The 27,533-nt window shown below is 51.8% G+C and overlaps 1 protein-coding gene across 13 annotated transcripts in view; it reads right to left on the bottom strand.

The window, feature by feature from the left end:
• Tns1 (tensin 1) overlaps positions 1-27,533 on the bottom strand; it is a 211,186-nt gene that overhangs the window by 41,791 nt on the left and 141,862 nt on the right. For all 13 annotated transcript variants that reach the window (XM_051154111.1, XM_051154099.1, XM_051154112.1 and 10 more), the window contains 2 exons: positions 27,196-27,261; positions 25,788-25,904 (listed from right to left, as the gene is read on the bottom strand). In XM_051154111.1, the coding sequence (XP_051010068.1) occupies positions 25,788-25,904; positions 27,196-27,261 (183 nt within the window). The remainder of the gene's footprint in view (positions 1-25,787; positions 25,905-27,195; positions 27,262-27,533) is intronic.

The following is a 27,533-nucleotide window of genomic DNA, read 5'->3' as shown; positions in this document are numbered from 1 at the left end:
GAGAGATGGCAATGGGTAAAACATTTGCTGCACGGGAACAAGGAGCTGAGCTCAATCCTCAGCACTCATATTTAAAAAAAAAAAAAAAAAATGGATAAATGCCTGGGTCAGCCAAATTGAATGGGCAAGCTACAGGTACAGTGAAAGACTGAGGAAGAGACACTCGGTGTTGACCTCTGGCCTCTATGTGCACATGCGTACAAATGTGTACACACACACACACACAGTAATGAAATATAATGAAACCATGTTGGATCATATATGGCAGCCCCTATCTACTGAACTCAAGGCGCTTCCACAGTTGAATGAGTTGATGCCCTATATTGGTATCATGGTAAGACTTCAGCTACTCTGAGGCAGGGCTTCTGTTACCATGAGCACCATTAATTACTGAAAGGGGACACCCCACCCTTACTCAGTCTCTATGGTGGCTGCTTCAGGAAGCTTCCTCTGCTCCCATTCCTAGGAGCCCTGCCCTGCACTAGAGGCAACAGGACCAGGAGAGGAGGCGTTCCCCCAAACAGAAGCACATAGAAAGTTTTTAAGTGTGGACACTGAGACCTCCGCTGAAGACAACCTTCAAGCAGGGGAGCCAAGGAGAGTCTCAGAGAATGGCAGGAGAGCAGGGAGGATGTGGAGGTATAAATACCTCCCTGAAAAAAATCATTCCCTGAAAAAGAAAAGGGGAGAGCTGGAGAGCCCAAGGAGGTAGGGCCCTGGGCAGGATCCACCCATGCTCAGTGTTGGGCCAGGCAAAGAGGTGGAAGTCAAAATTATGGCAAGACAAACTGGCCCTGGCTTTCCACAGTTTAATTTTAGCTCAACACAAAGAATTTGCCAGCATAGTTCATACAATGCTATTCTTCCCTCCCACTGTCACATTTCCAGAAGTTTCTCCATTTTTCTCCCAGAGCACTGATGGACCCCTAGTCCCTTACCAGCAGGCTTCATCCAGGACATATAGGCCGCTAAGGAAAAGAAGGTGAGTTGGGGTGGGATTGCAGAAGCCCCCTCCCCACCCAAAGCCAGCATTCAGACCTCTGAATGGGAAGGCTGGACTAGAGTGCTCCAGCAGCACCCACACCAAACAGGAAATGTTCTGCTCCTGTGGAATAGGGCACAGGAAGGTATGTGGGGTGCTAGGGTCAGAGCAGTAGTGAAAGCATCTTCGGTATGAGGTCTTAGGGGTGTCCTTTTGTCTGTAGACAGCTCTGGAGACGGCCCCTGCCCCAAAAAAGAGCAACACTTTCTCTGAGAGGAAAAAGTGAGTGCTGAGTGGCTTGGGGCCAAAGGGCTGACTCAGAAACTGCCCAGGCAGTTCAATGACTTCACACCCTAAGGAGTCGGCAGTCCTTCTCCAGCCCTCCCAGTCCCACCCCCAACAGATCTCCTCTTCTCCTGACTCTCCAATCCACACCCTAGGTGACAGTGGGCAAGACACCTCCCAAAGGCTGCACCAACTCCAGCCAGGATTCCCCAAGTCATACGCAAAGCCAGACACAAGAGTCATGAGAGATACACATCCCGTATAAGTCAGTCAGACACTCCAAGATGTGCCTGCACCAGGTGCCCACAGAGGGCAGAGAAGCACTGTGGGGACGTGGGGTCTGTGTACATATCCAAACACCAGGGACCGACAGAATCCAGACCCTGTCTCCATGTATCAGATATGTCACTAGGCCCTTCACACATGCAGTATCGCAAGGCCTGTCTGTCACTCAAGCAGTATTGTGTGCCTCCAGGAAAGATGGAAAAACGGAGGCAGAGATAGGCAAGAGAATCCATTTAAAATGTGTGCTACCTGTTCAAGCCAGGTTCTCAGTGAGAACTAATTTACTTTAAAGACCATGAAATCTGGATTCCACAACGTTTTTTCTTTCTTTCTTACACCCTGAGGAAAGTGGGGCGGGGGGGGGGGGGGGGGGGGAGGGGAGGAGAGAGAGAGAGAGAGAGAGAGAGAGAGAGAGAGAGAGAGAGAGAGAGAGAGAGGAAAGAACACAAAAGGCAGAAATAATCCAAAATAAATATTTAAATTTAAAGCCACAAACACTTCAAGAAATACAAATGATCTGCCATACCCAAGGATTATCCCTCAGGCCAAAAGTAGGAGCCATTGAAAACAAACTCTCATACAGAAGCTTATGGCCAAAAACAAGTCGTCAGACGACCACAGAACATGAATGCCACAACCGTGCTCCTGTGCATGAGGGCCCACACACCACAGGCCACCACATGTCACTCAAGAGTTCTCAGACACTACACTCCAACCTTCCACACATGTTCCCTAGGTCCATAGAGCTACAAATCTGTCCCCAGTTTCCATGAGGCCTTAGGACCTACGCAAGCAACCAGGCCTAAGTGACTACAGGGTACTTCTGCCTGACAGCCCGGAGCTCCCAGGGCTATGGCCTGAGTGCCACCAGCCAACCCTGGGACAGATCCTAAAGAAGACTGAGGTGGGCCCTGCATGGTTGCCTCTGCCTTCCTTGCTCTTATCTCCAGAAAAGTAACATGCAGGATAGGAGGCTTCCCTCTGGCCCTGTCTCTCTGAGAACTGGCTCCCTGTTTATGGCTGCTCCCAAGGGGAGACAAGTAGCAAAGCCAAGGGCTGCCATCCCCAGAGACTTCTGAGGTGGTCTCTGGAGGGTGGGTTCCTTGGCCCAGTGGACAGATAGAGTTGGTTCCGCTCCCCACCCCACCCCTGACCCTAGGCAGCTACAGACCCTCCATGCAGACTGTAGAACAGATGCTATCGTACCTCTCAGACCAGGGCTCCTCTATAGGCCCTCCACAGGCCCACCTGCCCTGCCCTGCAGCTTCGTCCCTCAGCTACAGTGGCCATGAGAGCCACTGGTGATGATCCATTCTGAGAACGCCCAGACCATCCCAGCATCTACCCAGGAGTTTGTTAGAGAGGAGCATTCCCCAAGGCAGGCAGAGGCATGCAGGCTGCTTCTCACCCTCAGCACTTGACTGACCTCTTTGGCCCTGCCTGGCTCCTCCTTTCCCCTCCTGGCCAGGCCTCACTCTTCATTGATTTTAAAATGTCAATATTAAACTTGTTCTGCCATGTAACTTATCTCACATGGGCTGTTGTTCTCAGTAACGTCCGGAATATCAACTGCCAAGGCACTGAGTCTTACAAAGAAAATCGAAGCGGTGTAAATTATTTAACTGAATACTGTTTGCAAAATACAAATAATTGCAAACATCTCTTGCTGTCCTCTGGAGGTAGTTGCTCCTAGCTGCCTAGTGCCAGCCACAGGGGTCTGCCCTCCGACCCTCCAAGCTACCACAGTACCTTCACTGATTGATTGGCTTTTTACTTTGTAACAAGGGCAACACCAAGGACATGCAGGCCACCCAGGCCCCAGCAGGGCATCACTGATAGGCCAGTGAGTGGCAGTGACCTGTGGAGCACTCTTACCCTCCTCTTAGGAACACCCAGGTCAGGGCCTCCAGCCCCCCTTCCTCCCTCCCCCCCAACCCCCACGCCAGGGCACATACTCTCCGGCTCTCTCTTCCTACCACAGTCACATTAAAACCTATTTAGCGGGACCACAAGAAGCCGGAACACAAGGCTGGTTTCAATCCATCAAAGCAGGAAGGGCAAAAGAGAAAGGCAGACACCAGAGGACAGGAGTGGGATAAAGTGGCAAGGAGAAGAGAGGGACCTTTGAGGGGCTGGGGTGAGGGGAGCTAAGGCTCCTAAGCTGAGGATTCACCAGACGTAGGCCATCCAAATCCCAACAGTCAGCACAAGCATTTCCAAGTAAAGCCACCTGAAATAGGAAGGTGTTCATGACTCAGAGGTCCGGCAGAGAAAGGTCTGGCTGGGAGGGGTCATGGGTCCTGGCCAGATGACAACAGACCAGAAATATTAACAATCCCAGATACCCAGATTGTCATCAATCCTGCATAGTAAGCCCCTAGGCTCCAGAGCAGGCTGGCTAGTCTCTTCTTCTGTCACAGGCTACATGCTGTCTATTTCCTCAGGAAACTGACAAGTCCACAATGGAATGAAGGCCTCATTCGCTTTGTCTGGCTTTCTCTCCTTGCTGGTTCCAGCAGCGGCTGGGAGAAGGACTCATCCTTGGATGCTGGGCCTGACAGCATGCACTAGGGAGCCCTTTGCTCCTCCAGGGCAGGGATCCAGATGGGCAAGTCATGGTTTTGGAAAGATCTGAGGAAAAATCCCCAGCTGACTTGGATGTGGACCCGTGCGCAGAGGCTCCCTCCCAGCAGCACCCTGTGCGGAGCTATGCCAGACACCAATGGCAATACTACCACAGGCCAGGATGCAGACAGGGCAAGGCCCGTCCACCTGATGCACAGAACAGGAGAAAATGAGTGCCAGGTGCTAAAGTTAAACTGATGTTGGGAAGTGTTTTCTAAATATGGTGCTCTAATTCGGATTCTTCCGGGGGCACGGGGGTGGGGGGGGCTGCTTATTAAGAATGCAAATCCCCGGGCCTATCTGAAAGATTCTCAATCGGAAGCCAGAGTGGGGCTGGGCTTCAGCACTGTAAACATGCTATTTGTAGCTTTGGGATCTGAGGTTCTGATCCGAATGTGCAGCAGAGAGGGAGATGCTGTTTGTTGAGCCATAAGGACAGACAGCCCAGGCGTGCAAAGTATGAGGTGCTGGCCTGCCTGGCTTGGAGAAAGGCTCCCCTTTATAAGGGGGACTCCCAGAGGAGAAACCCAACCTGGAAGGCTGAATGGTTTATGGAGGATTTCAGGATGGGGTCCTGGGTGATAAAAAGTCCTTTGGGCCCATGTCAAATAAACAACGGTTCATTGAAATACACCACCCGCAGCAGCGTTGACCACCTGACGGCCAAGGACATCAGTGCAGGGCCAAGTGGAAGAGGAGCCATGCCCACCCTGGATACTATGGGCAGTTTGGAAGAAAACAAGAGGTTTTTTTTTTGTGAGGGTGTCTGCTCATTAAAAGTAAGACTAGAGGCACAGTGGTATGATAGTACAGCCCTCTAATTGTAGGACTCAGACAGCTGAGGCAGGAAGATGGTGAGTTTGGGGCTATCCTGGACTACATATTAGGACTTGAGTCTCCAGAAAGAAAAGTAACACTTAGGGGATTAAAGGTGGTATGAGACTGGGAGGTAGATGAGCAGCGGTGAAAAGTGAGGCTAAGAGGAAGATATGTCGCACCTTTTTCAACAGACTCTGGACCAGCCATGGAGAGCATGGCAAGGGTACCATGTGGTAGCCAGCAGGTGGGGGCTGGTAGTGACCAGGAGGGCCACAGAGATGCGGTTCTAAAGAGGACACAGAGGGAAAGGATGCCTTCCTCTATCCTCCACACCAGGCACGCCCTTCACTCAGAAAAGCAGCCCCCGCCCCCACCTTAAAAGGGCCTAGTCAGCTTGCATCAACTACTTAAGCCACTTTGGATTGGCCTCCAAGCTGCCTATGAGGGTCTGGATGCTTACTCAAGCATTTGCTGAGTGGCAGCATTCAACAGCTAAGCTCCTAGAGCAAGGTCCGGCACACCCAAGCATGCTGTGCTCGCCTCTCTCCAGTCACTGCTTTCCATTTTCCAACAGCTCCCATTACCAGAGCGCTTCCTGATGGACAGACCAGGTCTCTTTATCGGTCTGGCCCCGCCTGCCTTTTGAATCCTCCTCTTTGCTGCCCTCAGCACCCCACACAGCCTCCACTCTATTCTTACTAGGCTATTTCTGTGCTCTTCTCTGAGGCGGGCAGCACATGCTGTTCCTCCCCCCTGAAAAGCCCTTCCTAGCTCTGCTCCTGAGGCTCCCAACCCCACTGGCACAAACCTCCGTCTCCTTCTTCACACCCAGCAACAACTTCCTTGGAGTCTCCCATAGGACGGTCCATTTCCACTGCCCAGTGAATCCACCACACACTGCACGGCCATTACTGACGATTGCGCCTCTAGCTTCTCTCTCTAGCCCTGGTACCCAGATCTATGTGATGGTATCTGTGATCTATGTGAACAGAGCCTCTTGGGGTTCAGTGTAACCCTACAGGATATCTCTATGGAGAATACAACTCCCATAGTCCTTCTCGCCTTAGCTTGTGATAGTCCTGCCAGTCAACAAGCGCCTTCTTAACATATAACCCAGTAGACAACCAGGGATTCAAGGTGGACACCAAGCCATTCCCAAAGCACCCTCCTTAAAAGCATCACAGCAAAGGTACTCATGAAGCAAGGGATCCCTCCTATTTCACAGTGTAGGCCAAGTCCTGACTCAGGCAAAACCTAACCCATGGAATTCCCTAGTGACACTACAGGCCAGGGGGCAATAACTTTCCTAGGCCAAGGATATCTTGGGGGTATCTGATGAAATTCTAGAATATATTTTAAATATCCATGCATGTTGCCTATAATTCAGGCGGTAAGTGACCACTTTATAGTCCATCTATGGCCCCCAAGTTAAGACACATTTGTCTGAAAGTCGGGGTGCTGCTTCTGGGGTGCCCAGCACTCAGGACTAGTGTGAAGAATCCAAGATCCGTGCAGAAGGAGACCACACAGACTGGATGCAAAGCCTTCAGGGAACCCAGAAGCTTCCTGCCCAGAGCACCCTAACAGCTTTAATCAATTCACAGGTCTGATGAGGCCAAGGATTACCTATGGCCCAGCAACACCAGGGACTCCTAAGGTGGCTTGGCCTAGGTGGCAGGGTCATCCTAGGCTCAGTGGCCAGCCTGGTTTCTACTTGGGATAAAATCTCAACTATAGCCATTTGGGAGGGCATCAGTTCAGGCTGCAGAGAGCTCTGGGAATTTCTTCAGAAGAATGAGCATCCTCTGGGGTCTAAAGACCAGCAAAATGAGATGGTGAAAGGCCACACCCAAACCTCTGAAGGGAACCACAGAAAGGATACAGCCTAGCAGACAGGAAAAAGAAGGGCCAGGCATGCACCACCCAGGGGATCTAGGTCCACTCAGAGAGCCGCCCACTGGTGTGATATAGACAACCTTGGGGCCTCGGGATCCTGTAGGCAGGGGACAGATGGCCCCATGTGTGGCAAAAAGAAACCTCTGTGTTTTTATCACTCTGAACAGAGTGCATCTGAAGGAACCCTTCACAATTATAGAAAATGATCAGTGAGGGGTGGGGTGGGGGGACAAGGCTGGGTTGCTGTGGTCTCTCCACAGGTCAAGTTCTGTCCTCTGTGTGAGTAACCGCACCAGTGTTACACACTGGTCACACACAAGCCCACCTCCATGGATGCAGGAAGGGTGGGGCGCCATCCATCCTGCTGAAGCAAAGGGAAGGGGTGGGAGGGGAGGAGGTGGGAGATCCCAGTGTCCAGAGACAACACATCTGGACTTCTGGCTAGGGAAAAGTAGGGAAAGTCAACTCTGAAAGGAGAGAGAGAAAAAAAACCACAGCTCCTGCCCAGCTCCACCGCTCTAGACATGAATCGAGACATGGATGGACTCAAGGTCGGCTGAGCAAAAAGGAGCCATTTTACAAGCCTTGGGCTTTTAGAGCTGAAAGGCCCACAAGGAGCCATTCCCCCACTTTATAGGGTGACAGAGGTGCCCAAAGGCTCAGGGGAGCTAGAAGTCACTTGACAAGGAAGGACGTTTCACACTGACACCTGAGTCCACGTGCTCCTGACTAAGTGATGGCTCAAGGTGAAGACCAGAGTGGCATCAGAGAGGAAGAAGAGGACAGCTGTCCAGCTCTGATAGGAAACCAAGGCAATATATTATACAGAGTCCAGGACAGTGATGGTGACAGAAGTGTCCCCACACTTTCCTTAGGAAGGACTTGAGGTGCTGTTCCCACAAACCATTCCAGTTGGATTTATGCCCTGCCCTCCAGAGGGAGGAAGTAGGAGATGGTGGCTGTGACCTTCATTTCTGATCCTTCCAAGCAGGGACCCTATCAAAAGGCAAGTGATCTACCCTGGTCACATATCAGCCTGTGTTCACAGAACAAATGTGAATTTCCCTGGCCAGACTCCACCTGTCCTGTCCCAAGGAGCTCAGCAGTCCTGGTACCTGACTCCCCAGCCTGGTGCTATAACCAGGGCCTGGCGCACCCGCTCCCCACCCTCGCCTATTTGAGCACCAGATAGTCCAGTCCAGGCACATTCAGGATGGTAAAAATAGCTACGAAGTCCTCTGCCAGGCCAGGATGCTGCCTGGGCAGAGAGAGAGAGAGAGAGAGAGAGAGAGAGAGAGAGAGAGAGAGAGAGAGAGCGCCCGCCCTGGCCAGAGAAACAGCAGAGTGGCTTAGAGCCCTGCCAGTGAATGGAAGCATTAGGGTCAACCCTGGGGACACCACAGTTTTGTCTACGTAATAGGGGAGTGCCCCAAATAATACTTCACAGGCCACCTACGATGGGCTCCTATGGAATTCTCTCTGCCTCCCCCCCCCCTTTGACTCAAGATGAACCATTGCCCAGAAAGACCAGAGAACTCAGATCCACCATGCTCCTCCACCCAGCTACCCTTTCCACCAAAAGCTATAACCATATGGTGTCCTAGTGAGCGCCTCTGGGAGGGGACAGCAGGCAAGGTTGACACAAGCATGTCCCAGTGCACTTAGAGGTGGCCCTGCATAGCCTCATACCCTCCCCGTATCGGGTCAGAGAGACTTGGGGGCTCCAGGCAAAAAGCCCCAACCCCAGATCCAACAGAGACCAACGGAGGAGACACACAGGGATAGCTGCAGGACTGCACTTACCCTCTGAGCAGAGACGGAGAAAAGCTGTGAGAACCCTCTGATTTGTCCCCTCTGCTTCAAGTTTCAAGTAATTTCCTGCCGGGCTACAGTTCTCAGGCTTAGTGTCCTCCTCAGACTCCCTGGGACTGTCAGGAGTGGGAGGAGCCAGTGCTGACTGGCCCTGGACACACACACACACACACACACACACACACACACACCACTCCCTCCCTCCCTCCCTCCCTCTCTCAGCTCTAGCTCGCTCTCTCCCCCTCTCGGCTCAAGCTCACTCTGGCTTGTAGAAAACCAGTGGGATCAAACTCTGTCTGTAATCCCAGCCAGCTGGGTCCCCTGGGCTTCACTTATCATCCTGCAGTTATGCAGCTCTTGAATGACATCACAGTGGCTTCCCCTCCAGCCGGGCCCAACCCAACCCCAACCTCAACCCCAGCTCAACCTGCCCCGGCACAGGGGTTGGACTCCAGCCTCCCAGCCCAGGCCAGCAAAGTCCCAGTTCCCAGCCAAGGGCAGCTCCAGACCTGAGAAAACAAGGGGAGAGACTTCAGAGCAAAGGGAGTCCAGAGGGGCAGAGGGAGAGAGACAGGCAGGGCTACCAGACCCTGGGAGAAAGGAGCATTCTGTGAGTGACCGAGATTTCTTTCCCCAAATTTTCCCCACTCCCAGCAAATGGAAGGCAGAGCAGATGACAACAATTTTCCAGCTGCTGAGCAATAAGGTGAAAAGGGTCCCCCCCCCCACCGCCCCTCCCATTCCCACCCCTACTCCTGCCACCTCCAGGCGGAGTGTAGGAGCCAGGACACTTCCATGGCTTAGAAGAAGAAAAAGAAAAGGCCCTGTGTGTCCCAAAGAGGGCCTGGGTACCACTGGACAGAACTCTGGGAAGGGGGGGCCGGGGCGGGGGCGGGGCAGAAGTCTCAAACAGCTTTGGCTTCTGGCCCAGGAACCTTGACACAGACTGAGTGAGGTTGCTCAGAATGCCAGTGGATGTCTGACTAGAGTGTCTACAGCCGCCTGGAGCGTCTGCAGCCTCCTGGCTACTAGTGCTGTTTCTTGCCATCTGTGGCAGCCGCAAGCAGCAGGAGCACTTTTCCAGGGGTCAGGATGCCCACTGTCATCTTCAGCCAGGCAGATGTGTGGCCAACCACTCAGCAACACACAAGCAGGTGCCTGGAAGTTCCCACCACAAGCTTGGCTTGCCCTAAAAGGTGAAATCCCCAGAGGACAGCCGCCAGGACGACGGGTCCTTCGGTGTTGTTCATGACTTAGTTGGACCTCAGCTGAAGTTTCCAACACAGTTCCCCAAGCCAGTGGGGACTTTGTTTCTCGCCTGGATGATTCCTCCTCTGTCCTCCCTTAGCCCCCATTGCCTTGTGACATTTAGGTGCTTCCACAGCTCAAGGCTATAGCGACTTTGCACCTGCCCTTCCAGCTCAGGATGAAGACAACCTACTAGAGAAAAGCAAGGGACTCTCCAGCTCCCACTGTGCACCAGTCATCACACACTAGCTCCTTTCTTGCCTCTCACTGCATCTGCTATCTAAGAATACAGAGAAAATATGAGGGAGGAACTAGAAAAAGTGCCCCATATCTTGAACTCCAAACCGATGGAGCCCATACTCTATAGGGATGGCTGCAATGGCCCTCTTGCCACCACAGAACCTTCTAGACCTAACCGACAAAGCCCAGGCTCCTGAGAGGATTAAGGTGTCCTCACCAACATGGCTGTCCCCACCCAGCCCAGCAAACAACAGCAGCAGCCCAATTTGATTTCATTTGCTCATCTGAACACCATCTGTAGTTTGTGAATTACTAAAATAAATTTAACTTAAACCAGTTCTGAGTACCAAATCCCATGAGATCACAGAGTTGCTATTTGAATTATACACATTTTTCTTTTCCTTTGATTTAAAAAAAAAAAAAAAAACTATTGATAACGGATCTTATGTGGCCCAGGCTAGTCTTGAACTTGTTTTGTAGCAGAAGATGGTCTTGAACTCCTGATCCTCCTGCTTCTACCTCCTAAAGGGCCTGGATTACAGATGTGCACCACCATGCCTGGTTACCCTTTTCTGTGTACCATAGGTACTCACTCCTAAAGTCAGTTCATAACAAATCCAGCAGCCTTGCCCATGTACAGTGCAGGGAAACATTAAATACAACAGCAAATGCCAACACTGACCCCATCAGGGTGGCCTTCAGAAGGCAATGGAAGCCCCTGAAGAATGTGATGTCATTGAAACAATGGAGCTGCTCACTACAGCTCTGCTTCGACATCTGAAGCAGCCAGCATTCTCTGCATCCATGAAACCGCCCTGAGTGTGGTAGATTCTAGAGGCAGAGAGGTGGACCCAGAGACCTCTGGCTGCTTCCAGGTGCCCAGGATTCATCGAGTCCCCAGATTCACTGCTGCCATGGGCAGCCATCCCAAGCTGTTTCCTAGAATCACAACACAGTCAGCCTAGGGGACATCCTGAGTTCAGTTTCTGGTCCATGCGATCCCAACCATCCAACTCTGGGAAGCAGAAGTCCCCACAGATGGTTAGAGCCAGAGCCAAGATCACAACTCAGGGCCACTGGCTCCCGGAAGGAAGTTACCCTGGCTGCCAGATCCAAAACACACGCCCAGAGGGAGGTGGCTTGTGGGTCCTAGGAGTTCCAGAACATAAGAACCACAAGCATCTCCGGCTGGTCCACACAGTGAGGGCCACGCCTCATTGGAGAAGCTCCAGCCTGCAGGTACAAAGACTGCCCCAGCCTGCAGATCCAATGACTTCTTCATCCTTCCTGAGACAGCCTAAGCCCAGCAGTGTCCTTATCTGGGGGGAAGGGAGCTCAGGTTGCCATGGCCACAACTTTGACAGGCTCAGTCCCTTCTCACTGCTCTGCTTCCTGTTCCGCCTAACCCTTCTCTCTCTTTGCTAGCAGGTGAAAAGCATCTCCCCAGGCCTGACTCTTGGCTTTTATTCAGAGTTATTGTCTCTTTCTCTATGTGTGCACAGGTATGCCTTTGTGAGAGTGAGCATGTACTTCTGTGCCTGTGTGCCTGTGTCAGAGGTCAGCCTCGGGTGTCTTCCTTAGGCACTGTCTTCTTCCTTTTTGAGACAGAGTCCCTTATTGGGATTCACCAAATAGGTTAAAGTCTAACCATTGAGCCCCAGGGATCCTCCTGGGATTACAAACACCTACCCACCACACCTGGCTTTGTGCATGGATACTAGGGACAGAACTGGGGTCTCCATGCTTGCACTTTGCCAACTAAATTTTCAGTTCACCCCCCGGCCCTTGTTCTTAATGGACAAAATGATTGTGTGTTTTGACTGCTGGCAGTCTTGGAGTTAGAACAGAAACAGGAGACAGAAGCCAGGAAGGCTACTTCATGGCCTGTGAGTGGGTCCTTGAGGGAAATCTGGCAGAGATTAGGGTGGGGGTGTGCAGCAGCAGGTGGTTGTTACCCAGGGAACAAGTAGCCAGAAACATTGTGGGTTATATCTGGAAGAAATGCCATTGGCATATAACAGGTAGACCTGAGCTAGATAGATAGAGGTAGGTGCAGGGAGGGGAAACTGAGTTCCCAACAGACTGGACTCCAATTCAGCCGCTTACTACACGACCTTGGCTGGCTTAGTTCCCAGCATGGCAAAATTCACGGAGGAAAGCACAGGGCTCTAAGACTTCTTGTCTTAGGGAGAACCTTGGATCATCAAGGAGGCAGCAGGCATAGTCAGAGGGGTGGGGGCAGGAAGAAGTATTCCACACCTCATGACAGACATGGTGCCTAGGTGCTAAAGGTGCAACCAGAGGGAGGAGGAAGGGCAGTGAGAAAGAAGGAAAGGGGGCTGCTTGCCTGAGTTCGCTATAGCACTGACATGGTGTATGTGTGCATGTAGGGGTGTGTACATGTGTGTGTGTGCACTTGTGTGTGTACTTGTATGTGTACAGAAGTGTGTGATTGTGAGTGTGCACAAGTATGTGTGCACTTGAGCATGTGCGTGTGTGTGTGTGTGTGTGTGTGTGTGTGTGTGTTAGAAACATGTTCCCAGAATGCCCTGGGATTACTCCCCCACCCCCAGAACAGAAGACCTGAAGAAAGACAGCTCAGAGCTACAGAGGCGGAGCAAGTTGTAGGAAGCCAGCCTTCTGGGGGAGGGGGTCTCCACACCTATTCCAGGAAGGTAGCAGGCATAGCCATTTTGGGATCTGTTCCTTGAGAACAGCATAAGATTATGCAGGAAGGGGACCGTCAACTCCCAGGCAGATGTGTGCACTAGATGAAAGATAGAGGGACATCCACCCATGGCCCTCCTGCCTCCCTTCACCCTACTGCTCCCAGCACAAACATGCTTCAGAAACGTCCTCACCTGGAAAGGTGGAGAAGGCAGAGAAGGATGGGTGAGTTTGTGGAGCAAAGGAGAATGAATCAATGCCTATAGTCACTCACCAGGTGTCTATACTAAACCCTGTGTCTCTCACTGGCCTCCATACCTGCCTGCCTAATGCAGCAGCTGGGGGGCTAGCTCAAGATGATCCTGTCCACATGCTCTTTCTGCTCTCCAAGACAGTGGAGCAGCAGAGACAGAGAGGCAGGCAAACAGGGCTCAGAGGCACCAACAGTAAGCAATGAAGACAGATGAGACCACATGACATCTTAGAACCGCTCACTCATACACCAGTAACTGGGTGTATTGGGGTCCCTGGGAACTGCGTGCATTCCAAGGAGGGTGATGGGCTTGATGGGACCATGTGGCACCACCTCTGAGCAGCTCACAGTCACCTAAGGATCTACCTTCATGAGTGAGTCAATCTTCACCCAAAATGGCACAGCCTCCCAGCATTACAGACGTGCTAGGGGCTGAGAGAGGCTATGTGCCTTCAGAATAAAGCTCCCACTGCTAGGGTTGGAAGCACACAGGGTTTGTCACACTAGAGGGGGCTCTGTGGAGTGGTCCATGGAGTTCTCTACAAAATGATGTTTGCAGAGTAATCCAGGGGTTCAGTGTACAACAGGGCACTGAGTTGAGGGGGGTCTGCGGTGTTTTTACATGAGTGAGTGTGGACTGGTAGTACACACAGATGGTTGTTTTTTTCTTTTAAGCCAGGCAGTTCCCTTCTGTGATGAGTGAAATGACCTCCCCTGACTCCCAAGCCCTCCTCTCCACAGGGAACCTTCCTGGATGGGAGATAGCCCACCTGGCCCAGCCCTGGTCCTTCTTGCCTTGGCATCCTACAGGGAGCACTTGTGGGGACTCAGTGGTTCCCAACTTTGTTCAGTCAGAGGGGGTTAGGAGGGAGGAAGGGAGAGGAAAGATCTGAGGAAAGCTTTTGCTTTCATATCGAAGTCTGACCTCACTGGCCTGGGGGTTGGGGGTGGGGGTGGTCAACACAACTAACATCAAAGAATGCTTGATGCTGACTTTTTTTTCCCCAAGCAATCAAAGCAACATACAGTAAAAGCCTCAGACAAGTGTTGGTGACAGCTGCCAAGACAAGAAATGGGGCTGTGAGGAGTCAGGGCCTCACCTTCAGCCAGCTCTGCCTCTGCTCACCAAACAAGGAGAATCCAGCCAGAGCCAGCAGGGCTGGAGGGCATCCAGTTGTGCCCTCAGAAGACCTGTGTCCCTGTGGAAGAGGCTTTGGGTTCCAACAGTTTCAAGAAAAGATGGGGAGAAAGAACAGGGAGTCTGGGGTGGAAGTCACTACGTCCTCTTTACAAAGAAAGTGAGTTTTGTTGGGGAACTCTGTAAGTCACCCCGTTTCTTCAGAGAAACTAGCCACCATCACTCATGTCATCCACACGGGCACATGGGTCGAAAACTTCATCCCAACTTCAAGAAAAGCCATCCTGAAGCTTGCCAATGGTGGTGCATGCCTTTAATCCCAGAACTCAGGAGGCAGAAGCAGGCAGACGGCTGCATTTAAAACCAGCTTGGTCTAAAGAGCAAGTTCTAAGACAGTCAGAGCTACACAGACAACCCCTATCTCAAAGCAAAACAAACAAACAAACAAAAAACCCAACAACAACAAAAACAGAAACAAAAATGAGCCATCCTTCTTACCTTGCAACTACAATAGAGTCCTCCCAGTTATCAGACCTCCATCCCCTACCTACAGCTAAATTCCACGCCCACCTCTGCCTTCCTCTCTCTAACCATCCACTGATAAAATAGAGGAGCCTCGCCCAGCCACGTGTTATCAGAGAGCAATAGCAGCAGATGGGGAGTCACAGGCAAGGGTACCAAAAGGTGACTGTGGCTGGCCTTTGTCTGTTTCTCTGAGCGGTGGGAGACTCCTGGAGGCCTGCCCAGCTTAGGAAGATGTTCAGCCAGGCACTGTTCAGCTGGGACACCTGTTTCTCCTCTCCTGTTGGTCTTGCCACTGCCATTGGCTAAAGGCTCACTCATCTGAGGCTATTTTCTGCCCTGGGGCTAAGACATAACCAGTGACTTACAGGAAGTCTGTAAATATGCACCAGCCTAGAGTGGTCCCAAAGGGCCGGGCAGAGCAATAAAGAGGCCGATTTGTTTTCATCTGAGAAATGCTGAAACTTAATCTCTAAGCAAGCTGACCCTGCAGTGGCAGCAGCTCCCGCCTACAACAGAATTAGCCACCAGCCCTCCTCCCCTTCTAGCAGACTCCCAAGCTACCCCTCTGGGGCTGGTAATGGGAGGGGACAAGAGGAACCACAGCTGTGACTCCAGCTTGCCCAGGCTGGCCTCTCCCTCCCTGCCCCTGGTTTGTAAGGGTCTCCAGGATGCAGGCAAGCACAGCAGTCCTTTGACAGGGCAGGTTTGCTGTTTGAACTCAGGTCCTGGAGTTTTCAACATCAAAGCTGCATGGGAAGGAAGGGAGGGTCCTCCAGACTTCTAGTCATGTGAAGAGATGGGGAGAAGTGCCTGGATGATGAACAGTGGAGACCAAAACTCAGGCTCTGCCCCTCATCTGGCTGTGCAAACACTGGTAGGGAACCTCAATCTCTCTATGCTTGATGCTTCATCTATGTAACAGAGGCAAAACTACCTGGCTCACAGGAAAGTGGGCAAAGGCAGTCTTGGCTGTACTACAGTATCTTACCCGGGAGGGGCACACCGAGGGATGGGAGCAGATTGCCTTCTGGCAGCAAGTGTCTATTAGCACAGGCCCTGAGGAGGCCAACCCATCAGTGCCTGACACTCTGAGAGAGGTGTCCTATGAGTTGCACAAATAAAAACAGAATATCCCAAGATGAGCCATAATAGCATTTTCTAGAAACAGAAAAGGCGGAGTGGAAATAACCTAAAAGACCTGTTACATAAATACAGGTTTTAAAGAAAATACTAACGAATAAAATACGGCACATAGGTATGGTGGGATATTACGTAGCTTTAAAAAAAAAAAAAAAAAAAAAAGAGGCGCCTCTTTATGTGCTATTTGGAAAGATCTTCTTCATCTACCATTTGCTGGGCAAAAGTCATTATAATCCTCACAATGGCTACTACACCCAAGTGACCTGGCCTTCATTACATGGGACCTTTCTCCTATCACAGCCTCCATTTCCACACTGCACCCCACCCCTCAATCGTTTCCAAGCATCCTGGCTCTTGCCCCAGGACCTCTGCACTTGCTCTCCCCACTACTCAGAATGTTCTTTCCCAGTTATATACCTAGGCAGCTCAACCCTCTTCAAGTCTTTGCTGTCTCCTCAGTGGGACCCAGGTTGGTAATCCCTGGTTTTGAAATTTTCAATCGCCATGCCGGCTGCCTATCCTAATCGGCCGTTCAAGAGCAGAGCTCAAGTTTCTCTTGTCTCATAACATACTCAGATACGTTCTTATCCTGTGCCTTTAATTCTGTATGTGTGCACGTATGCATGTGTGCATCCATGTGTGCAGGCATGTGGAGGTCAGGGGACAATCTGGGATGTTGGCCCGTAGGCTCTGTTTACTTGGGGGGGGGGTCTAGTGTTGTTGATTACTTGTTTGTTTTGTTTTGTTTTTGAGACTCATCAAGTAGGCTGAGCTGGCTAGCAAGCAAGCCTCAGGGATCCTCCTGAGCTGACTAGCAAGCAAGCCTCAGGGATCCTCCTATCTCTGCCTCGACATGCTAGGACAACAAACACATGCCACCATCATGGCGGACATGTACATGGGTCCTGGGAACCAAATGCAGATCCTCAAGGGTTACGCAAGCCTTTGGCCAATTGAGTCACCGCCTCAACGTCTATTTTTTTTTTAAACCATCTGCCTTCTTCCACCAAAACAGAAACCCTGGAGTCTTGTTTCCTTCACACAGCCCTGTCCTCAGCATCTGGGAAACCAAGGGGCTGACATTTCATAGGCATTCGACAAATACTTAGGGAGTAAAGGGGCAAGGTGACTGAGGAACCCAGGGGCCAAACACCACAAGCAATCTGTGCCCACCCCTCTCCCACTCAGCCCAATGGGCTCAAGGACTTGACCGGAGCAGTCCAAATCCCCATGCTCCTACCATCCAGGCCTGGCCTGCCTAGGGACCACCCCTCCTGAGACTGGGCCCTCCCCTCCGCAAGACACTGGAGGCACTTCCATATTCTTGGTAGAGCCAGTCTGTTGCTGACGCCCAAAAGCTTCACAGGGCTTTGGGAGGTCTGGCAGGGAGGGGTGTGGAAAGGAAAGGGACTCAGAAGAGATAAATCACCCATGGGCATCCTGGGAAGCGGAGGGAGGGATGGCATCCAGGAAAAGGACTGATCCTCTGCCAGGCCTAGATCCCTTGAAACAATTTGCTTAAAACAGACCCCAAACTGTCAGTGGGACAGAAAGCAGGACTGCCCCTGGCCCCTGCTCCCCCCAAATCCCCTTCCATCCCCGCCCCACCTCAGGGTGGAGTTCCGAGGCAGGAAGGGCAGGGCTTTGCAGCATGAAAGGCCCCAAGGAGGACCCCAGCACAGAGAAGCTCCTTCATGAAGCTGCTGAGATGGGGAGAAGTGCCCAGAGCAGGACAGGACGGTCAGCTGCAGGCAGGAGGGCACTCCATATCTGGCCTCAGTGCAGCCCCAAGGGAACATTCAGGATAGAGAGAGAGGAAGGGCACCCTCCCCACTGAGCGGCTGGATTCAAAGGCAGACTGAAGCCCCTCCTGCAGGTCAAGGCCACTAGAGCTGGGTAGTAACAGCCACCACTGCCCAGGGAAACCTGAGGGCCCAGAGCCATAGGACTGTAGGTGCTGTTTGATTGTTAGATGGAGTCTACCAGTCAAGAGGCCAGGGCAGGCTCTGCTGTGTCTCTTCCTCTCCTAGAAATGGGGTCTCTGAAAAACTGAAAACAAAAGGGGGAAAGCCTTCCTCCCCCATACCTTCAACAGCAGGGAGGCAATGAGAACCAGGCCCAGGCATGGCTGAGGGACTCCAGCAAACAGGGACTCACCCTCAGCAGCACAGGCCTCTGGACCCGCCCCCTTGTTCTAGTACCCTTACCTCCCACACATCTATGGAGCATCCACCAAACACCCAGCCTTCAGGATAGCCGGGCTGATGTGATTGCTTTTAACTTCTATTTCTAAAAAGGTTTTCTTCCTGCTTCAGCTGCCACGCCTTGGCCTTGAGTGCTTTTCCTAGCCTTAGCTTTATAGACTTTGACCAGTATCCCTGCCTTTTAAATCTGAGAAATGATTCCATTCATTGCTAGGACCCAGGCACAAGCTGTCCCTTTAAAGCCAGCTGCTTTGAGTCAGAAGTTAGCACCTGGTCAGGACCCTTCCCCACTTGGTTGTATGTCAGGGTAGCTAGGAAACTTATGTGACACCCCTATTCCTATCCCAAAGCATCACAGGCATCGCTTTCCAACCCTTAGGACTAACTTGGTGTCCACCACTTATAGTAAGTGATTGATTAAGAATTGGGAGAAAAGAGGCAGGGAAAGGAGGGAGGGATGGCAGAATTGAAGGAGGAGAAGGCAGAAGGAAGGATGGAGCAGGGGAGGATGGTGGGTCAGAAAAGCATGCCATCCATGGGAGCTTAAATTCCATTTCTTGAGTACAACTGGAGACGGTACCCTGGGCTGGGGCCGGCTAACTTTCATTGATTCATCTCTAGGTCTGGAGTAGAGAAAGGGGAGTGGGATCTGAGGGGACAGAGTAAATGTTCCTTGTCCCCAAGCTCCATCTGGGCACTGGGCTGCTGGCAGCAAGCTTGGCACCACTCAGAGTATGGCTCCAGTCTTCCACCTCCACCCGATGGCAGAGATTGGGAGACCAAAGACTCATTCAGCAGGGGAAGGGATCGGTTTACCACGTGCTCTGGACACAGACTGCTGCCCAAGCCTACCAGCAGCAGTGCAGGGCAGGCCAGCCAAGGGACCAAGGGCATCGGGACAGCCCCAGCCCACGGAGAGCTATGCTAGGCAGGTGGCTGGCAGATGCTGGGTCATGGGGGTTGTGCCTTCTAACCACAAGGTCACACTAACTTTCTGTTTGAATCCACTGATTGGCCCAGCATATTAAAGAAGACTCCTCCTTTGAGGAGGATGGAGGAGGAACCCAGCATCCTCCCAGCAGCCATTCCATGCATATGCATGTCAACGTCACTACAGATATCCCACACTGAGACCCAACCCTCATGCCTTAGTGTCTCTCTGGCCAATGGAGCCTGGGAAGACAAGGTCAGTCTCCCTGCTGTGGTTGTTCAGAAATCTTACAAGGTGGCTCACTCAGACCTATCCTACTCAGTCTAGGTCCATCCCACAGACATATCAAGGATAGAGGTATCCATCAACAGCTTTGAACTCCCTTCTCCTACCTACCTTGAGGTCATAGCCCAGAAAAGCTGGCCTCCCCAGTATCCAGTGAAGATTTCCTAGCACAATCCAGCTTGAGAGCCCAGTCTGGTGGTGCAGCACTTGGGAGGCTAAGGTAGGGTACCTCTGCCTCACACTAGCCTGGGTGTTATAGTTGGAATCTCAAATGTCCCCGTATTCTCATGTCTTGAACATCTGGTTCCCAGCTTGTGGGGCTACTTTGAAGGCATTTAGCAACAGGACATGTCCGGGAAGCCGGCTGCTAGAGGTGGGTTTTTGGAAGTGATGCCACCCCTGGATCTAGCAGTCTCAGCCTCTGGCTCCATCACCATGCATGGCTCCTCTCCCACTCCACACTCTTCTCCAGTCCTGCTGCCATGGACCAGCCATTTTCCAACCACGCCTTCCTCATCATGATGGATGGATGAAACCATCAGCTAAAAAATCCTTCCTTCTATAAGCTCTTTCTGTCAGGTTAGCCTGGGCAACATAATCAGTGTTAAGGTAACCTAAGCCACCTATAGGGACTTTCACTCAAAAACAAACACAAAACCAGCCAGCTTGAGGGCTGAACCACAGGCACTCAACACACATTCTGGAAAACTCATTCCCTAAGGAAGCCTGGGCATGCAGGTGGCAGAACTACCACTCAGACCCTCAGGCTCACCCCTTGCATTTTCTGGGGTCATGGGAAATCGGTCCCTCAAAAGTGTGTTCTGCATCTCAATAAGAAGTTTTAGGAAGCAAGATTTGCAGATACCTTGACAGGGTGTCCAGGGCCCAATTCTCAGGGTACACATCTCTCCCTCTGCCACACTGCAGTGATCCAGGAGACTCCTACTCCCCGGATACCCGACTCCTGTGCTCAACCCACACACCTCTCAGGGCTTAAGAGAAGAACATAGAAGACACAGAATCTTGGAGGTATAGCTTCCTCTGCTCTGTGCTGCTGCTCCAAGCTGGATGGGCAAAAGTTGCTGGTGGGCAGGAGTAACAGGCCTGGTGGCATGCACTGACCACCTGAGCCCCAGATGCTGAGGCCAGACTAGCCAAGGGTCTCCTATGGTACAATGTTGAGGTGGCCTGGGCTGCCTCGGATCCTACCCCAGGGGATCACCTGAGAGGAGGAGACCCTGGTGGGAGAGGCTGGAAGGGGAAGAAGCACCAGGTCATAGAAGGGGCCATGAGTATTTGAAGGAATTGGTCTCCTACCAAGAAGGAGTGGAGCACATGGGCTACAAACAGCCAGAAAAGCTGCCAGGCTGCAGAAGTTTCCCAGATCTAGCAATAAGGAACTCAGGAATCACAAATCCGCAGACCTCCAACTCTACAGGTGATTTGCCCAACCTAACAATGGTGCCAGGAAAGCAAGAAAGTTCTGGAATGTTCATAATGTCCTCTCTTCTGACCTTGAGATGTTCAAGTTAGTATTCCTTGAAAACAGTAAACCTTCTATGTTCTGTAGCACACATATATGCACACAAACACATGTACATATGTGTACACACACACACACACACACACACACACACACACACACACACACACACACAGTGATGGCCAGGCAGGAGCTGACAAAGCAAGGAGCCAACTCTGATTTGAAGACTGAATTCACTAGCACTTTAGCATCACACCAGAGTAACCAGAGAAGAGATGGGACTCGCCTTATCATCGTGGGGAATGCAGGGCAGAGCAAAGGGGCACAGGTGAACATAACAAGTGGCTTTATGATCACTTCTTACATGTTCCAGCCAGATCTACAGGTAACAATGTAGACAGTGCTCAGCCAGTGCTGCTGGGAGAGGGGGTTAACCAAAAACACCCAGCACCCAGACTGTGCTATGACTGTCACAGTCACTATCACCATCACCACCCCCATCATCATTATCACCACCACCACCACCACCACCACCACCATCATCATCATCACCACCACCACCACCACCACCATCATCATCCCACCACTACCACCATCATCACCACACCACTACCACCACCACCACCACCATCATCATCATCCCACCACTACCACCATCATCACCACACCACACCACCACCACCACCCCCATCATCATCATCATCACTACCACCACCACCACCATCATCATCCCACCACCACCACCATCATCACCACCACCACCACCACCACCATCGTCACCACCACCACCACCACCATCATCACCATCATCATCTCACCACCACCACCATCATCATCACCACCACCATCATCAACATCCCATCACCATCATCATCATCACCATCACCACCACCACTGTCATCATCATCACCAGCAGCAGCACCAGCACCAGCAGCAATATGGTTTAGAGGCTCCATTAAGAATCCAGTCCCCCTGGCTGTACAGTGGTGGTGCACACCTTTAAAGCAGCACTTGGGAGGCAGAGGCAAGCGGATCTCTGTGAGCTCAAGGCCAGCCTGGTCTACAAAGTGGGTTCTAGGACAGCCAGGGCTACACAGAGAACCCCTGTCTCCTGATGGTGGAGTCAAGTGTTGTGAGTAAGACTGAGTGGGTCAGAGCCCAGATGTACATGGTTCCAGAGAGTAGAGGGATGGGCCTCTGAAGAGGGCAGGAGTCATGCAAGCCCATCTTTGTCTGGTCTACTCCAGCACTGTCACCACAGACACAGACCCTGCCAACATAGCGAACACTGAACTTCCACCATTGACCCTCCCTGACTCTGAACACCGCCTCGAGGTGGAAAGTCCTGCTACATTGCCTATTTTACAGACAGGGTCTCAGAGAGGCACAACGGCTTCGCCAAGGATCACAGGTCATGCACCGACCATCTGACTCTTGGCATCACAACTATGCTGGCTGACATAAGCACTCTACCTTTTCTTTACTTCTGGGGCTCAAGAGCTGAGAAGGCAGGACCATCTCAGCCTCTCCTAAATCCCCAAAGGAAATACTGGTTGAGCTCAAAATAAGAAATGCTGTCTATTCCTACATCCTGCTTCTATAGGGACTAAAACTGAAGACCCACAGGAAGGGACTGCCATGGATGCCCAGAACCCAAGTCTCAGGCCTCCTAGACCAGGTTGGCCCAGATCTTCCTCTCCATCTCTCTGTGTCCTCTGGGCCTCTCTCCTCATTTGCTGCCTATTTGCAGTATCTTTCCCTTTCCCCATCCTCCCCTATCTCAGAAGAAGAAGAAGAAGGAGGAGGAGGAGGAGGAGGAGGAGGAGGAGGAGGAGGAGGAGGAAGAGGAGGAAGAGGAGGAGGAGGAGGAGGTGGTGGAGGAGGAGGAGAAGAAGAAGTAGTAGTAGAAGTCAGTCGTCCTTGGACAAGCTGACCTCCATAGTCATCCAGACCAGGGACTCCTGGCTGTGGACAAGGGACTCTTTCCAGCTGAGACAGAAGAACTAAAGGGGATTAGAACTCTCCCCTAAGAAAATACATGGCTCTCCTCAGAGCCCAGAGTGCCTAAAAGCTTGGACATCAAACCTAACCCCTGGCCACCTGCCCTGGCTCAGCTGGGTACCTCACAAGCAAAACCCAGAAGCAGCAGATATCAGCATCCTTGCCACCCCCACTAGGCCTGAGACGAACTTTCTTCTCCCTTCATCTTAGCTTCCACTCTGAGAATCTGCTCCCATCCTCCATTTACCCAGCACCATCCTCACTCCCAACAGCTTTATGGCCAAGGAGTCAGAGAACAGCAAGTGGAGGGCACTGGGACAGCTCGGTTTCCCAGCTCCTCGGCTCCTCAGAAGGAGCAGAGGCAGGCCCCACCCTGCTACTGGAACTTGTTTCAGAGAGTGGTGTCTTGGAATGCTCTGGAAGAATTTTAACAGTGCTCTGTGCAGCATAGGCAAAAAACAAAGCCTTGCCCCTAGCCAAGGGGTGCTGGGACCTGGGCATGGGGCTCAGGACTAGAGCCAAGGAACTAATGGGACTCCTGGAGCCTAAAACTGTGGTGTCAGCCAGGGCCAAGCTGGCAGACTCCACAGCAACTCAAGAGGGAGGTGGAGGCAGCTTTGAGAAGGAGGGCGGCAGGAGCCAGACAGCCCTCACCACAACCCAGGACCCCTCACCTCTCCCCTGTCAGGAACCCAGAGTTGAGACATCCCCTCTGGGCCACAGGCTGCAGAGTGCAGAGGCTACATCAAGAAAGAGTTTGCTACAGCAAAAGGAAGCCACTAAGACAGGTCCTACTCCAGGATGCATATGGTCCCTAGATACAGAGGAGACTAGGATACAGACACACAGAGGGAGATGCTTGCGGACACAGGGCAATGGCAGAGTCTACATGCTGAAGGGGCAGGCCTCAGGGACACCAGCCCTGGTCTCAGAGTCCAGTCTCAGAACCATGAGAGCCCATTTCTGTCACTGAGGCCCACCTGTAGTGCCTTCCTATGGTTACCCAAGACAGCTAAGACAATAAGAACCCCAGGAAGGATCTGAGGTGTCAGGTATGCCTTTCTCCCTGGACAGACCCACTTCCAATATGGGCACTCATCTCTTTCCTCTCATCCTTCACTGTCTCCCGCTTCCAGCCTAAGCACAGACAAACCACATGTTCCCCCACAACTGAAGGGACAAGCAGTCCCTAGTTCCTTCTTTTGACCATTAGGCACAAACATAGCCCTTTTCCTCTGGGAGCCAGGATAGAGGACATCCCACAGGAGGGGCCCAGACAGGGACAGGACTGGACCACAGTACATGTTTAAGGTTAGCCCTGGGGGTCTCCAGGCCCAGCAGGGCTGCAGTCTAGAGGCAGGCAGCAAGGAGCACACAGTCGGAGTGCAGAGCATCTATTTCCTGGCAACTGTCCCAGCCTAGGCTCAGTCAGGCCAGGCAAGGGAAGGGGCAGCAGAGCTCTGATATACCCCTCTATGGGCAGAGGGCCAGCTTCTCTGCCTGCAAATAGGAGTCCCTCTGTCCTGATAAGGCCAGCTGACCTTTTAACTGGCTCAAGGTCCTGTGGGCCCCATCCCCTGCTAGGGAAGTAGATCAGGGGATGAGGACTGCAGAGGCAGCCAGGGCCCTCCCTTGTCTGCCCTACCGGTCCTCTGAACCCACCTGCTACCCCAGGCTTCCCTGTTCAGACCCTGGCCCTCTGCTCTCCTTCCTTCCCTCAGGCTGGCCCCACCTATTCCTTCTGGTCCTGGTCCTTAATTATTCTACCTTTGATTCTCTTGGCACTCCAGAACTCATGAAACATTTTTTACATTTATCAGCGCATTGAATCTGCACCAGGGAGAGAGGGTGAGGCATTAAAAATCCCTTCAAATTGCCAAGTGTTCTTGTTAAAAATGCAAACTTCTCCGAAATGAGAAACAATGGGTCTGGCGGCAGCGCCTCGGGAGACATTCCTTCCCTCCTCATTCCGCCCCACGCCCTGGCCACTCAGCCACTCAGAAGACAAGAACTGGGTGTGGGGGACAAGGACCATAGTGGGAGAAGAAGCCCCACCCCTGAGAAAGTACACAAGGGCAAGCCACCAGCCTTGGAGTGCTGCACATAAGTGCACTCTCATGGACCCCCTGAATTCTAATCTAGCTTCCTTCCTCCAACCTCTCTGACATCTGCTGGTGTTTGTAGCATGGCTTCCATACTAGAACCTGGGCAAGGTTGACAGGGGACAGCAGTCACAAGCCACGTCTTCCCTCCTCAGTGCCACTCCATCGCCAGAGCAAGTCCCAGCTGGCTTTGGTGGGGAGAGGTTGCCACTGGTGTCCTTGAGAGGGCACTGGCTAGGTCTGAGGGGGTAACTCGTGGTCTTGCCTTTCAGAAGATTTCAGTTACCCCAATTTTGAAAACAGACGCAGGAGACCATCCAGTCTATCATCCTGTAGCTGAATCAGAAAACAAACCTAAGGCCAAACCCAAGGGGGGCATCTCAAGGGTACTGGGTTTTGTGCCCTATCCAGCAAACTCATTTTCAGAGGCTCCATCCCTCATCCCTCTTACGTATTCCAAGAGCCAAACAAATACACGGACTGGCCACAGAGCTCTCCAAAGCCACCTGCGGCTGAGCATGGACTATGTTGGTGTTTACAGCTAAGTTAAGTAGGCACGGAAAATGCCCCTGCTCTGCGGCTTTCAGTTTTTCTCTCACATCTTGGAACTCCACACTGAGTCCCCAGACAGTTTTGCTGGATCCTCATGTGAGCTGTTAGACTCCAAATACCTCATCCACATATCCATGCCCTGGCCTCTGGACAGGAGCCTGGAGTTACTTGGAGGGCAGCTTCTAGAGAGACAAAACATGGACTGGTAGCTGCACTTAAAGACACCTCCTCTCTATGGAGACCCCAGAGAAGCAAGGTCACACAGGCCAGGGCTGCCCAGTTCAGGGAAAGCCTGGCAGCCATGGCTCACCTACCTTCCATGCCATCCTCACGATGCCCATTGAAGTTGTCGTAGGAATCCCAGCGGATGAGGGGGTCGGAGGTGTTATAGTCTACAGATACACTGGGCCCATTCTCCAGGTGTTCCATGCCTATAGGGAAGCGGCAAGGGGACAGAGGAAAAGAGATCAGCATCTAAGTGAAACCAAACAGAAAGACAGTGAGCTGCCCCATGGACCATCCCTGAGGAACTCGCTTGTTTTCTTGAATGTCTAGGGGTGGGACAGTGACTTGGGTTGCCTGCAGATCCCGAGAGTCTTGGACCAGGTCATAGGGGCACATCAGGATAGGGCATTGAAAAAGAAGACACACACACACACACACACACACACACACACACACACACACACACACGAGAAAGCAAGAACCCATCCACTGGGTGGCTGCTCCTTTCTCATCTATGGCCCAGAGGCAAGAGCAAGCTTCTGCTGCTCTAGAGACTGGAGAAGGGATAGGGGACAGGCTTGTCTTGAACCACCTATAGGTAGGGACAGCAGGGAAATCACAGCTGGGACATTGAGGGGACACAGACTGGAAAAGGTCATCCCAGGCCTGCCCCTGCCCCCACTTAAGATGCTCCTTACTTCAGACAGACATCTGCAAGAACAGGCCAGTTCTCTTTTACATCCTCAGAGCCAGCACAGAAACTAGTCAGGCCATTCAGGGTAGCCTATTTTCCCGGCTTAGCAGCCCTTTCTTTAGTCTACCCAGAGTCCCTCTGCCTGTAACCTGACTTCATCTCCTCCCATTCTGTTCTCAAATAAGATAAAGAGTAACTGGTCTCCATATTTAGAGTCTAGTGGAATAAAGGTTATTATTAAGCAAGCCTTCAGGTTGAGCATTCCAGTTCATAAACACTCACAATCCACCCAGCACCTCTGAATGTTCTCTGGCTGCCCCTTCAATTTACCAAGGCCTTCGGGTGACCTTAAGGGACCAGGACAGTTTATCAACTCAGCGCCTCACTGTCTGCATTTATTTTTATTATATATAGAAATTCAGGCACTGGATCAGGTTTAGCTGGGAGTCCACGCTGATATCAAGATCCTTTACCTTGGCCTCTTCTAAATCACAGGTAACATCATGTTTGTAGAGCTGACCAGTGGGTGGATGCTGAGAGCGAGGCAGGGTCAGGCGAGGATGCAGGGAAAGGATGCTGAGAGTGATGCAGGGGCAGGTGAAGGTGCAGGGAAAGGATGCTTAGAGTGATATAGGAGGAGGTGAGGATGCAGGGAAGGATACTGAGAGCAAGACAGGAGCTGTGAGGATGAAGGGAAAGATGCTGAGAGCAAGGCAGGGCAGGTGAGGATACAGGGAAAGGATGCTGAGTGTGAGGCAGGGGCAGGTGTGGATGCAGGGAAAGGACTGTAATTTGGTCTATACCTTGAATTTTCTCTGGCCCATAGGAAAAGACAAATTCCACTTTGCCATAGTCAGGAAATCGATCATCTGAAAGAGAAGAAAAGGAGAAAATGGTCCACAGATTCCCAAAGAGAAATACTTCTTTGAGAAAAGAATTCAGTCATATGTGCATACATGGTTAATAATAAAATAGCATGCCTACACTCATCTTTTACATAGAGGAAGTTGTACATGCACAGTGGGAAAAAAACACTTTATTTTTAAGGCCAGGCTTTCATATAGCCCAGGCTGGCCTCAAACTCACTATCTAGCTAAGAATGGACTTCAACTAGTTACCCTCCTCCTGCCTCCACCCTGAG

Source organism: Acomys russatus, chromosome 12 (genome assembly GCF_903995435.1).
Source record: "Acomys russatus chromosome 12, mAcoRus1.1, whole genome shotgun sequence".
NCBI classification, from domain to species: domain Eukaryota; kingdom Metazoa; phylum Chordata; class Mammalia; order Rodentia; family Muridae; genus Acomys; species Acomys russatus.
This window is presented reverse-complemented; position numbering and strand designations above follow the sequence as displayed.